Below are 14,495 nucleotides of genomic sequence, written 5' to 3'. Positions count from 1 at the left end.
GAGTACTTCTCCTCTGGGAGGATGATAGGCAGTGAAATTTACCTCAATCATATACTAAAATCACAAAGTACAAATTGAGTACCTTCTGTTTACTATTTAGTATTGCTCCTCTCATTCTGAAAAATTGCAAAGCCCTGTAGAGCAGCACTTCTCATACTTTGGTGTGCATATAGAGCACTTCAGAATCTTATTAAAATACAAAATCTGAGCTGTAGGTCTGAGGTGGACCCTGAGTTCTGCCTGTTTAATAGGTTTACAGGTAATGCTTGTGCTGCTAGTTCACTTCCCATTTTAAGTAGCAATGCTGAGTCTATTATAGCTGTAGGATGGTGTGAACATTACTACAGAGTTTCACAGAGAATTCGTAGAAGTTGGATGAGACAGTTTCAAGTACATTCAGAATATAAAACAATAAACTACAACAAAACAAAATTCTAATCCTCCCCACTAGATCAGATTATGTAGCAAAAAGCAAGAGGCACCAAATGGGGCTTTCATTTTATTTATTTTTAAAAATGTTTTAATTTGTTTTAATTAGTTATACATGACAGTAGAATGAATTTATGCACTTTGATATATCATACATAGATGGATATGGTGTATGATATGATTATGGGATATAATTTCTCATTTTTCTTAGTGTAAATGTTGCAGAATCATATTGATCATGCAGTCATAAATATATATACAGTAATAATGTCTATTCATTCTACTATTTTTCCTATACCCACATCCCTTCCCCTCCCCTCCCATCACTTCCCTCTACCTAATCTACGGTAACACTATCTTCCCTAGTGCCCCCTGCCTTATTGTGAATTAGTATCTGCATATTAGAGAAAACATTCGGCCTTTGATTTATGGGATTGGCTTATTTCACTTAGCATGATATTCTCCAAAGCTACATATGCTAATAATTTATATATGCCATAATTTTACTCTTCTTTAAAGCTGAACTAATATTCCATTGAGTATATACGCCACATTTTCTTTATCCGTTCATCTATTGAGGGACAACTAGGTTGGTTCCATAGTCTAGCTATTGTGAATTGAGCTGCTATAAACATTGATGTGGCTGTGACACTATAGTATGCTGATTTTAAGTCCTTTGGTCATAAACTAAGGAGTGGGATAGCTGGGTCAAGTGGTGGTTCCATTTCCGATTTTCTCAGAAATCTCCATATTGTTTGCACCAGTTTGCAGTCCCAATAGCAATGTATGAATGTATCTTTTCCCCCACATCCTCACCAACATTTATTGTTGCCTATATTCTTGATGATTGCCATTCTGACAGGAGTGAAATGAAATCTTAGAGTAGTTTTGATTTGCATTTCTCTAATTGCTAGAGATGTTGTATACTTTTTCATATATTTGTTGATCAATTGTATTTCTTCTTCTGTGGAGTGTTTGTTCAGTTCCTTAGCACAATTATTGATTTGATTTTTTTTATAGTGTTAAGTTTTTTTTAGTTCTTTTTTATGTGCTGCCTAAGCAAGCACCCAAATGGGGCTTTAAAAGAACTACTTGTTCACTCCTGTAACCACAGTGCCTCAATCAATCCTGGATTGTTGTCACATCCTTCTAGTCAGCCTTGTGGTTCATATCTCTTCCTCTGCCCACTCTGTTTTCTTTAAATACCACTTCACTTTTTATCCTCTTTCCTCCTCTTCAGTCCCACCCTTTCTTCCTTTCAGAATTCCATCCCTTACCTCGTTAAATATAATTATCTTGACAAAATTACTTAACTTCTCTAGACCTGTTTCCTTCTCTATAAAACCAGCCTGTACTATGTGAGTGTACAGATGACTTCTGAAGAGTGTTTAGAAAAAACAGGCATAGATGGGCCCTACTGCAAACTTAATCAGTCATAAATACCAGTGTGGAGCCTCGGACTCTTTTAAAGGGTTCTCTTAAGTGATTTTTAGCCTCAGAATCACTGAACCAGATGATGTCTGAGGCCACTGCCAACCATCTGTGCTGCATGCTCTGCTTAAGGCCATCTCCATGAGGGCAGAAATATGACTATTTTTTCTGAAGTATTTTCCAGTGTAACACCAAGCACAATATCTAGTACACAGGAGGTAATGCTAAATATTTACTAAATGAATGCCCTCCTTTCTTTTCTGAATTTCCCTAAATCTTGTCCTACCTTTAAATCGTTACCTCTCTAACATGAAGGACTCCTCCAATAGAAAGTGCCTCCCATTTATTTCCATCCTCATAGAACTCACAATGGGTATAGTTGTAGGTCAAAATCATACAACTTCTTACCTAATTATTTCTTGTCTTATGTTGGTCATCGCTTCATTTGTGTAAGTTTTGTCTCTCCTACTATGTGTTCCTGCAAAGTAAGAAATATATATTAGTAGTTTTATATACTTCCTAGGATTCCTTTACTCTGAGCTTGGAATAGAAATTGAAGTTATAGGTCAACAAAGCCTTTTGTAACCACCTAACCTCCCGGCTTCTCCTCAAAGCATCCAAGCATGTACCAGCCTATAGGCCTCTACATTTACTATGCCCACTGTGTGGAAGTTCTAACTCTGGTATCCACAGCTTTCTCTCTTATCTCCTTCAAGCCTTTATTGAAATGTTACCCTCTCTGTGAGTCCTTTGCTGACTACTGGATGTAAAATTATATTTTTCAAGAATTCTAGTACTCCCTACCCCTTTTATTTTCTCCAGATCAGTATCATCTTGTCCATTTCTATACAACTTATTGATTTTGTCCCCACCAGAGTGTATCAGTTTTTTATGAAAGCAGTAGGTTTTGCATTATTTACATATCACCACCTAGAACATTCCCTAACACAGTATAGGCATTCAGTAAATATTTGTGGAGTTGGGTATGCCTGCAATCACAGCGACAGGGGAAGCTGAAGTTTTGAGATGAAACTTGATTCCCTGCTTCTGCTGGCAGATGAGACTGGACTTTCTCTGCTCTGCTGGCCGGTGGTGTCTCCATAAGGTTACAGGCCTCTGAAGCCATGAAGTGTTACAGCTCTTAATGGTGGGCTATACCCTCCAGTATTGCAACAGACCCCAAGAGCTCACCATCACTTTCTTCTTCTTTCCAGGTTCTTGAGTCATGAATTCAGAGAATAAAATCCACAGACCAGGATGAGTGAGTGTAGGAATAGGATTTATTGAAGAATAGAAACAGGAACAGAACTCTTGCAGTGCAAGAGAGGACTCGATAGCATGTTTTCTCCTACTGAGTGTGCTAGTCTAGGCATTTATATCACACTTGGGTCACTGCTATTAGTCCAAACTTATGCTAATTAGGGTTTGGAAAACTAACAATACTAATGATCCAAACGTATGATAATTAGATAATTAGGGTTTAGAAAAGTAATAACATATTGATTAGTCCTAAGTCCCATTCAGGTTTGCCTTACTTCCATTTTCTTGACACATCTAGAAGCAGGAAATTGAAGTCATTGAATTGTACACACTCACTGAGTTGTATGGAGCTGCAGTACCACATAGAGTGCATTTCTACAGCAGGCATCCCCACTATGTGCAGGCCAGGTTGCTGCCAGGTGACAGGTCACTTGCCACAGCTCATGTTGGCACTGGCCTGGCCTCCACCACCATGGCAGTCTCCACACAGCAGCCCATGCTTGCTGCCTGTGCTTCAGCCCATCCAAACTGCCATTCTGCTGCTTCTCCATTCTGAAAATCAGAGGGACCAGTGGGCTGGCTGCATGACTTCATGGCTAGGGAGTCACGTTATTGAGACAGGAAGATCTCAAATTCAAGGCCAGCCTAGGCAACACATCGAGACTGTCTCTCTCTCTCTCTCTCTCTCTCTCTCTCTCTCTCTCTCTCTCTCTCTCGTACTAGGGATTGAACTCAAGGACACTCACAAGCATTGAGCCACATCCCTAGCCCTATTTTGTATTTTATTTACAGACAGGGTCTCAATAAGTAACTTAGTGCCTCACTTTTGCTGAGGCTGGTTTTGAACTCATTATCCTCCTGCCTCAGCCTCCCAAGTTGTTGGGATTACAGGCGTGTGCTACCACACCCAGTTGGAGACCCCATCTCTTAAAAAAAATAAATGAGCCAGGTGTACTAGCACACACCTATAATCCCAGTGGCTTAGGAGGCTGAGGCAGGAAGATCTCAAGTTCAAAGCCAGCCTCAGCAACTGCAAGGCGCTAAGAAACTCAGTGAGACCCTGTCTCTAAATAAAATACAAAATAGGGCTGGGGATGTGGCTCAGTGGTCAAGTGCCCCTGAGTTCAATCCCTGGTACCAAAACCTAACTAACTAATTAACTAAATAAATACATGAAAAATAGTTGTGGAATAAATGCATGGTTATGATTGGTTCATCTAAATTACCCCAAATCTGAAATTATCACTTTAAGTCCATGATTCAGAAACCTGTGCCCCAAATTTAATTCATCTCCAGCACCAACCCAAATCTCTTCCCCATTTCCTGTCTCAGTAAATGGTCAGACCATTTACATAATTCCTCAAGCCAGGGAGTCATCCTCATTTTTTTTCTCTCTCTCTTCCACTGCATCTAATCACTTACTATGTTCTGCTGATCCTTTATAAAATCACATTTTGTGTTATTCACTGCCATATTATTTGCAACTAGAACATTGCCTGATGCCACTCAATACAGGTGGCACACACCTATAATCCCAGCTCCTTGGTGTTTTAACTTCATTCACTATTGCCTATACCAGTTGCCAAAACTTTTTCAAAGCCTGAAGTTACAGACTGGTCTCCTACCTCCAGTCTAATACTCTCCAGTTCAGTCTCCACACAATAGACAAGATCATCTTCCTATTATCATATTCTGTTCATTAAATCTTGTGGACGTAAATGAAGACTACCCTAAAGAGATCAGAGACTATTTGTTCAAGACTTGCTATGGAGAGGGAGTTATTCACCATCACTTGCTTTGGGCCTAGACTCCAGGAAGGAAAACTTTATACTGTGGGTGTGGGGTGGGAGATGATAGAGTTTCTGTTATTCTGAGATTGCAGGTTATTTCCCTGGGGAAACCAGAGCTGGGTTGGTTAGAAGCTGTACATCCTATTTGATTGATTTTGGAAGCATAATTATTGCATGTTTTATATTGACTTTTTTCTTTTTTTAATAATGCCTTTTTTTCTATCAACATTTTTTTTTCTGTATTTGACTTATGTTTGGCTTTCTCAAGTTGTTCCTGAGTTGGAAGCAGGGGTACAAAAAATGGGGAAACTGCAGTCATTTGACAGAACCTTGATTTTCTGAATCAATTGCTGTAGATGGTGTGGGCTAGTTTCCCAGGCTGCTTGCTACAGATGTTGTGGTTTGTAGTTTTGTTTTGTTTTTTTTTTTCATATGTAGTTTGGCCATTGTTCATTTATGTATTCACTCTCTAACCATTCAATGGTCTCTTAAGATCTTTAGTACAACTTACAAGGCCTTCTGTAAAATTCAATTGCAAACAAATAGCTACCTGAGTCACAGCAATGTGTTCCTGATACCTAGCACAGTTCCTGAAACATAGAACCTTGTAATAAATATGTGTGGAAGCATGGAAAGGCTAAGAAAGGTACTTTAAAAATATGTCACACAAGCAGCACAGAGTACTGTGAAATGACAATGTAAGATAAATCCAAAAGGAATCTATTCTCTATTTCCTATAAAAAATTATACTTACTCCTTAGGGGAAATTTTTGATCATAATACAGGTATTAAAAAGAAAATCCTGGATTGACTTTTAATTTCAATATATTTATCTAATCCTCAAAAGCAAATATTACAGTGAATCATAAAATAAAACCCACTCTATCTATAATCTGAGTACATAGAAGGAAAAGAGAAATGACATCCATCATAGTGGCAGATGGCACTGTTAAATCTCCAAATCTTAAAAGGCAAAATTCTATTTACCAAATTTTTGTAACAACAAATTTGGAATTTTTAATTGTAACTATAATACCAAGTACAGATAAGTACTCAGTAAAATTTTTATTGTAACGGATTAAGACATTTTAGTAAAAAAATAAATAAAAACTATTTTACAGATTTAAAGTTATGTACAATTGAAAAATTTTTTGAAAGAAATATCTTGAGATGAGGATATATGAGTTTATATTTGTGAATGACAAGGAAATTCTAAACTTAAGATGCAATATAATATTGCATATGTAGAAATACAAAAAAACATGTTTTAGATTTAAAGTAAAAAATGTAGTAGTCTTAATACCAAGTAAAATTATGTGTTTATTCATATAAACAAAAATAGAAAAATATAAAAAAAAATAGATATATTTATATAATAGGAGTGTGTCCCCTTTATCATGATTACATCATCTTTTTAAACATTTTAAAGCAGAGGAAATATGAAAATAAGAAGTGGGGAAAAGGATGAGAAAGGAAACTGGAATAATTTAACTTTTGTAATGGGAATAAGCAACATTAGCATAACATTTGGATTAAAACAATGGAATATTACTTAGCCTTAAAGAAGACTGAAATTATGACATTTACAGGTAAATGGATAGAGTTGGAAATACCATGTTAAGCCAAGTAAGTAAATCCTAAAAAAACCAAAGGCCAAATATTTTCTCTAATAAGTGGATGCTGATCCATAGTGGTTGGGGTAGGGGACAAGGGAGGAATGGAGGAACTTTGAATTGGGCAGGGGGCTGGGGAGTGGGAGATGGTGGAAAGAGATGGCATTATACTCTGTGTATGGGTATGATTGCACAAATGGGGTGACTATATCATGTACAACCAGAGAAATGAAAAGTTGTGCTTCATTTGTATAAAAAAATTAAATTTAAAAAAGTAATACACTTACCACATAAAATTGTAAATAGTTAAAAAAAAGAAAATGCCACTCAACAAAACATTAATCTTCCAGATAAACATAGCAAAACTGTATTTAAAATTTGTATCATCATATCAACATCATCATGATGTTTGATCTCTATTCACTATTGCCTATACCAGTTGCCAAAACTTTTATCAAAGCCTGAAGTTTCAGATTGGTTTCCTACCTCCAGTCTAGTATTCTCCAGTTCAGTCTCCACACAGTAGGCAAGACCATCTTCCTATTATTATATTCTGTTGGTTAAATCTTGTGGACATAAATGAAGACTACCCTAAAGAGAATAGAAACTATTTGTTCAGTGCTTAAACTCTGGATGATAACACTTCCTGATTTCTTCTTCACTTACCTACAAACAACTTTATTATAAAATAACTTCTTGGTTAAGTTTAAAAGCTTTTTTTTTTTTTTTTTTTTTTTTTTTTTTTTTGATACTAGAGACTGAACCACCAAGCTACATCCCCAGTCAGTCCTTTTTAATTTTTTATTTTGAGATAGGTGCCGCAGTCTGGCTGGGCACAATTCAGGAGCCACTTGTCAAAAGAAAGAACTTTATTTTTAGAACCACACACTGCCAAACAAAACAGCTCCTCAGGAAAACCTTCAGAGCCCAACTGCCACCACGGCTTCCCACAAGCCTCTCTACCTCCCCCACTCCTCCTGCTCTTGAGGCCGATTGGCTGGGTCGTGTGGGTGGAGCCAAAAAAGTCCCCCAATGAGCAGCTCCGTAGTCTGAAAGGGCGGGGAAACAGCCCAATGAGCATCACCGCAGAGGAGCCAATGAGCTAGAAGTTGCTGGGGCCGCTGTGAGCCAATCATCAGCTGGCAGTCTGAACGTTTGCTGGGGCCCCCTGGGCTGTGGCTCTCAACAATAGGGTCTTGCTAGGTGGCCCAGGCTGGTCTTGAATTTGGGTTCCTCCTCCCTCAGCCACTAGAGTCTCTGAGATTTCAAGCATTTACCAAAATAGCCTGCATATGAGCACGTATTAAGCAACTAACACACTACTACATGCCAGATACAGTGTGCTGGGAATGCCAGAAACAAAAGTCTGTGCCCTCAACAGATTTCAAGGAAGGAAGTGGTGTGGGGTAGGCTTGTAAATCCTTTCAGAGTAGTGTAACGGAATTGTAATGGACATATACTTAGGGCTCATGGATGCACAGAGGAGGACAGACACTTTTCTAATCTTTTTTTAATGCCTTGGGGAGGTGACAAATGGGCCTCATTTTGAAGAACCTGTGGGAATTCATCAAGAAAAGAAATAGAATTGCAACAACATAAATGAAAAACAGAATGGGATAAGAGGCATCAGTGGGGAATCATTGAGTGACTTAGGTGGTTATTTCAAATTTGCATTTTATTCTGACCATGGAGAACAGTGTTGAAAGATGCAAGAGTGGGAGCAGGGAGAATAGCAGTAACCCTACTCAACTGGGTGAGAGATGCAACTGAATAAGTCATTGGAATGAGTTCAAGAAATTTAAAATGTAAAAAAATCTGTAGAACTTTGAGGTTCTTGTTTTCTAATGTGGATGACCGCAAGAATGCTGGTACCAACTGAGAGGGGAATAGTGAATTCAAGAAGGTCATCTACAGGTTGTTTAGAAGCTAGTTTATCATATATCTACACAGGAAAACTTAGTGTAATGTTTATGCATGCACCATATAATTTTGTTTTCCATAACATATAAGGGCTATTATTCCAAATGCTCTTTTGGACCTTTTAGGGCTGATTAAATTTAAAATCTTTAAGGTTATAAGGTAATACTATAATTCAGAAGAAATCTTTGGTGGTGGTTTTAACTCCAAAATTTATTCTTTTTTCCTGTAAGTTCTCATCTGTTTTTCATTCTCCTCTTGCTATCTTATTGTCATAGATATTTTTAAGTTACTAAGGGAAAATATCATATAAAAATAGTGTGCTTGATGAGATTAAAAAAATTTTATAGTTGTAGATGGACAGAATTCTTTATTTTATTTGCTTATTTTTATGTGGTGCTGAGGTTTGAACCCAATGCCTCACGCATGCTAGGCAAGTGCTCTGCCACTGAGCTATAGCCCCAGCCCTTGATGTCATTTCTTAATTCCCAAGATGTAGAATGCTAAGAGTTGTATGTTTTTTAGGGTGTTTTCAAGCCTATGGACCTTAATCGTGTTATGAAACTCTTGGAAGATAAAGATAAAGTAAGTATGCTTTGATAAAGAATTATTCTACTACAACACTTACAAATTTATTTCCCTGACAGGTAACTCATATTCCCACAAATGTCTCATTTATCACCTTTTGTTGAAATTTCAAACCATATATATTCTAAAATTCAAGGACTATTATTTAGTATTAATATATTTATCCAGATAGGGAAGCTAGAGAACAGATTTGCTTTGGGGGGATGAACAAACCCATGGTGACTAATAACAGAAGGATTCATAAGAATAGAGACAGTGTTATCTAGCCTCTGTAAATTGCTTGTTACCAAACAGGATTGGAGGAGGAGGTAGTAAAAAAAAATAATGGGGAGTGGTGGTGGTGAGTTGTTCCTAATGTACCAATAAAAAATTTCTGTTTTGAAATTACAGCCTCTATACACACTCGTACATGAACATAGACAATTTATTTTGAGAAAAATCTTACCTAAAATGCAATGAAGTAAAATTATTTCAGACCAAAGACTCAAGGCTGAGAGTTTAGTAATTGAGAAAAAGGATAGCAAATGTGTATGTACACATACTCATTACCACACCTCCTGATGTTATCCAAGAATTTACTGAATGCCTAAAAGCCAGCATGCACTGTAAAACTTTATGTAGCCTTTCCCAAGGAAGATTATACATTCTTAATAAGTAGGGTTGACCATGGCATAGCCATCAAAACAAATCAATGTCTTATGAATAGTAAGCACAAGAATTTAGTAATTGTTTTAATATTTTTGGTCTATGTTTTACATAGACCAAAATAAAAGTAAGAATTTGTTGTTGTTGTTGTTGCCTGTGATTTTTGTAAAAAGTTCTTTTAAAAATGTGAATGTAGGTGTTGGGGTTGTGGCTCAGTGGTAGAGAACTTGCCTTGCATGCATAAGGCACTGAGTTCGATCCTTAGCACCACATAAAAATAAATAAATAAAATAAAAATATTTTTAAAAAATTGTGAATGTATCTATATTTCCTTAAAAGAGAAAAATCCAACTACAGATAGCTCCTATTAGCTGTTAAATAAAGCTGGCCCCAAAACATATAGGTAATGCCACAGCTTTCACAATCAGTTTAAGAAGATTAAAAGGGAAGAAGGCATTTATCTTGAAGACACATCACTATATAGAGAGCTTTTGTTTGTTTTAGTTTTTAGTATATGAAAGATGTTTGGTTTGCACAGTACACTGGGCAGTTTTTATAGGTTAAGAATACAATTTCTGGGTTCAGATTGCCAAATTTAATTTCTAATACTACCACTTTTAAGCTTTGTTTTTGGATAAATAAATTACTTCAGTTTGTGTTTTTTACTCTGAAAAGAAGGATAATAATATCCTGGTAATAGAGATATTTAAAAGATTAATGAGAGACATGTAAATAGTGCCTGTATGATATATGACAAAGAAAAATGTTCAACATATTTCAACTATTATTATTTCTGGAAAAAACTATAACTTTGACATTAACCTAATTTTTAGTTCCATTTCCTAGTCAAATTTAAATGGTATTTTATTTTTACCCTTACTGTTTCAGAAAACATTTTATAATGCTTATATTAATTTAAGAATTCCTTGATCATTTTAAAGTGTCTTTTTTCTTTTTGAAGAAATTTTTTAAAATTTCAACAGATTTAATAGTTCAAAAGAATTAAATGGAACATTTGTTTTAGGATGATTTAGAAGAAAAACAACTTAAATCTGTCAAGAAACTGGTGCAGTATTATCAGAATGGACTTGTATCCTTTATGTATCTTTATGTGTTCATTTATTTTGAAATAGGAGAATTTCGATTAGAAAGTGTATTAATTTCCTATTTGTTGCTGCAGCAAATTATTATTGATGTCTTAAAACTTGGTGACTTAAAACTACCTTAATTTATTATCTTATAGAGGTCAGAAGTCCAGAATTAATTTCATTTGCCTAAAGTCAAGATGTTGGAAGGGCTGGGTCCTTCTGAAGTTTCTAGGGGGGAAGTCATTTTCTTGCCTTTTCCACCTTCTAGATGCTTCATGAATATCTTGGCTCAGGACCTCCCTCCTCCCAGTGATATCACTCTTACCGCTGCAGTAGTCATCCTATCTCATCCTCATCTCTCTGACCTCCTGCCTCCCTTTTTCCATTAAACTATCCCTGAGCCTACATGGATAATCTAGTATAATTTCCTCATTTCAAGATTTTTAACTCAATCACATTTGGAAAATCTCTTTGCCATCTAAGGTAACATACTCACAGGTTCCTAAGATTAGGTCATGGACATCTTTGGGGAAATCATTATTCTGTCCATTGTACTATTTATTATCTGTGGATAATGTCAGTTTCTATAGATTCAGGAAGAAGTGGATGATAGGAGTGCCAAGTTCAAGTCTCTTTTCTACCAATTGACATGATCATGTACCTTTGATAAGCTTCTTAACTTCTCTACCCTTTTAGAATGAGATAATTGTACGTCATGAAGTTGTGAAGATAAAATATTATATGAATACATTGTCCTAAATGACTATAACACCCTGATCAGAAAACCAGTGTGTCTCAAAACCCAAAATCTGTCTGTGTATAAGAACCATTTTGTTGCTGAGTAGTTGTTATCTTTTAAAATCTATTGTTAAATACAGAAAATCTTCACAGGAATATTTGGTTGCCATGAAAGTTTTTGAATATCCACTGTCATTTTCTGTACTCATCTTTTAATGGACTTGGTAACATGATTTAAGAACAAATGATACATAGACCCCTCTTTGAGTAGAATTGACCTAAAAAATTGTGTAACATGATCTAAAGAAGATATCAGTCTAATATTAACGTGTCCCAGGTGAAAACAACTTAAGTCTCCCATTGAAAGAAATGTGCTGTATAATTTTATGTAGGTCTTTTCTTTATTTTAAATGAGTTGGTTGTATATGGATCTATTGAATCAGTCTAGAGACTTGTGGATATTAAGCATTTCTTCTGGGAGCCAAGAAAGTCTGCTAGCAAGTGATTCCTTTCCTTTTAACCTGATACCTCAACACTTCCATCAGATTTTCATGGTTTTGTTGTTGTTGTTGTTGTTTTGTTCTTTTGTTTGTTTTTTGTGTCCCCTCCCCCCGCCCTTTCATGTTAGACATTTGGTGGCAAATGGTTCTATTTCTGAATGCCTTTAAAAGTAATAGGCTAGCTTTGGAAGTTGCAAAACTTCCCAAAGATAGGGAAATGCATACTTCTAGTATATTCAGTAACCCCATCTCTTTCTTAGAGGTACCTAGAAAAAACCTAGAAATAATAGAACTCAACCAAAAACTGTAAGTCATAACTTCTTTGATCTCTTAGGGGTAAAAATAAATAAATAAATAAATGAAACATGTTTTACACCAATAGGGGTTTTTATTTTTTTTTTTTTTATTTTTGACAGTAGAATTCTTTATTCTCTTTTTTTTTTTTTTTTAATTTTTTATTGTTGGTTGTTCAAAACCAATAGGGGTTTTTAAACAGGAAAAATAAAAGGTGTTTTTGCCTAAAGATCTATAGAGGCTATGTTTTACTTTCATATTAGTTTTAAATGAACTAAAATCCCAACCATTTTAAACCCTGAATGCAAGAAATGTTAATAAATTCAAACACTAAAGTACATTTTGGATTGCTTGTTCCAGAGCAGTATGTTTATGTGCATGTGGTTGGGAAATGGAGGATATACATGAACCTGATCATTAATTTTTCAATTTATTTTCATTCATTGCCAGTAGTAAGTTATTGATCAACTGGATGTATGGTTAGTAGTTGATAATCTAATTCTAAAATTGTGATGAGAAGAAAATAATTTTGAATAAAAAGTTAGTGAGGGGGCTGGGGTTGTGGCTCAGGGTAGCACACTCGTCTGGCATGTGTGAGGCACTGGGTTTGATCCTCAGCACCACATAAAAATAAATAAAATAAAATAAAGGTATTGTTTCCATCTACAACTAAAAATTTTTTTTAAAAAGTTAGTGAGACGAAAACTAAATAATACTGCTAAAAATATAGTTCTGAATTTTCCTCTTCAGACTTCAAAATAATAAAAATTAAGTGCCATATTTAATAAAATAGATGGAATTGTATAGATTTTCTTGACAAAAATACTATAAAGAACATAATGATAAAGATATTGATATTAATTTTATTTCTTAACTAAAAATCTTAAAGCCCTTAAGGGATTTAGCACAGATATTTAAAATTCTGAATTTGTGTGCAGGAAAAATTGAAAACCAACCCCAATTTATAGAACCTGCATGTGACATATTAAAATTATGTGGGTAAGTTGTTTTTCTTTATTTTATATTATTATGTAGTATTTTATTGTGTTCTAATTTGCATTATAAAGACATGAGGAAATATAGTGTAGCAGAATGAAACAGAAGTCAGAAAACTTTAGTTGATCACCTAATTCTAGTAGTTGATATTTCAAATGCAGTCAATTTGATTGTAGTCTTAGATTTTTAGCTATAAGAGATTAAACTCTATACAAAATATCTTTGTAATTAGTTACTCTCACATGAATGATAAATGTTAGATGAAAAAGAAATTGTAGCATATTTAGAGGATCCTTGAGTAATATGGATAATACTTTGTTTCAATCTAGTTCCTCCCCCTTTAGAAATTTTGCTCTCAAAGATATATTAGGTTCCATGTCATGTTTCTATTTTCCAATTTTGAATGAAGAATAATATATCACCAATCATGTTTGGTACATATTTTTAAATATATACTAGTGGTAAGAATTATAAAGTTAATAAGTCTTATCCTTTCTACTATTCTAGAATCTACATATATAATGCTTCTTTGCTGCCACACAGTGGCCAATCTAGATATATATTACAATATCCATTTTTAGTTGTTCAATATACTATAGTTATAGAAAATTTCTTAAAGTGAGAATAAACCAAAAGTTTTGTGTTGTTAACTTCTCCACCAACTTGATTTTTTTTAATAACATTGTTTTTTTTAGTATAAAAATAATACTATTAGTTGGATTATATATACATAGTACTTTCTAACTCTCACTCTTAATTTCGCAGCAATATTTAAAATATTGTAACTACTCACATTTAATTGTTTTGATGTCTGGATAAATTAATAAAAATAATTTATTTAATGCCTGCAGCAGGACTTACTTTTTAATAGAGACTATGAAAATTATTTTTATTTTTAATTTTTTTTCTTTTTATGTTATACATGATAGTAGAATGTATTTTGACATATCACATATACATGGGGTCTAAATTCCCATTTTTGTGGTTTTACATGATGTGAAGTTTCACTGGTCGTGTATTCATATACGAACATAGGAAAGTTATATCCAATTTATTCCTGTCTTTCCCATTCCCAAACTCCCCCGCCCCACTCCACCCTGTCCAATCTGGTGGGAATCCCCAGACACCTATTGTGAGTCAGCATTCACATGTCAGAGAAAACATTTTCTTTTCTTTTTTTTTTTTTTTTGTACCAGGAATTGAACT

General features: G+C 34.9%; 1 protein-coding gene across 1 annotated transcript in view; it reads left to right on the top strand.

Annotated features, from left to right (window-relative positions):
• Positions 1-8,971: 8,971 nt before the first annotated feature.
• Cfap69 (cilia and flagella associated protein 69) overlaps positions 8,972-14,495 on the top strand; it is a 51,709-nt gene continuing 46,185 nt past the window's right edge. Inside the window, exons 1-3 of the mRNA XM_027956104.2 lie at positions 8,972-9,025; positions 10,698-10,763; positions 13,183-13,292. Of these exons, the coding sequence (XP_027811905.1) occupies positions 8,981-9,025; positions 10,698-10,763; positions 13,183-13,292 (221 nt within the window). The 5' untranslated portion in view covers positions 8,972-8,980. The remainder of the gene's footprint in view (positions 9,026-10,697; positions 10,764-13,182; positions 13,293-14,495) is intronic.

The sequence above is a fragment of the Marmota flaviventris genome, chromosome 1 (assembly GCF_047511675.1).
Source record: "Marmota flaviventris isolate mMarFla1 chromosome 1, mMarFla1.hap1, whole genome shotgun sequence".
Taxonomy (NCBI): domain Eukaryota; kingdom Metazoa; phylum Chordata; class Mammalia; order Rodentia; family Sciuridae; genus Marmota; species Marmota flaviventris.
This window is presented reverse-complemented; position numbering and strand designations above follow the sequence as displayed.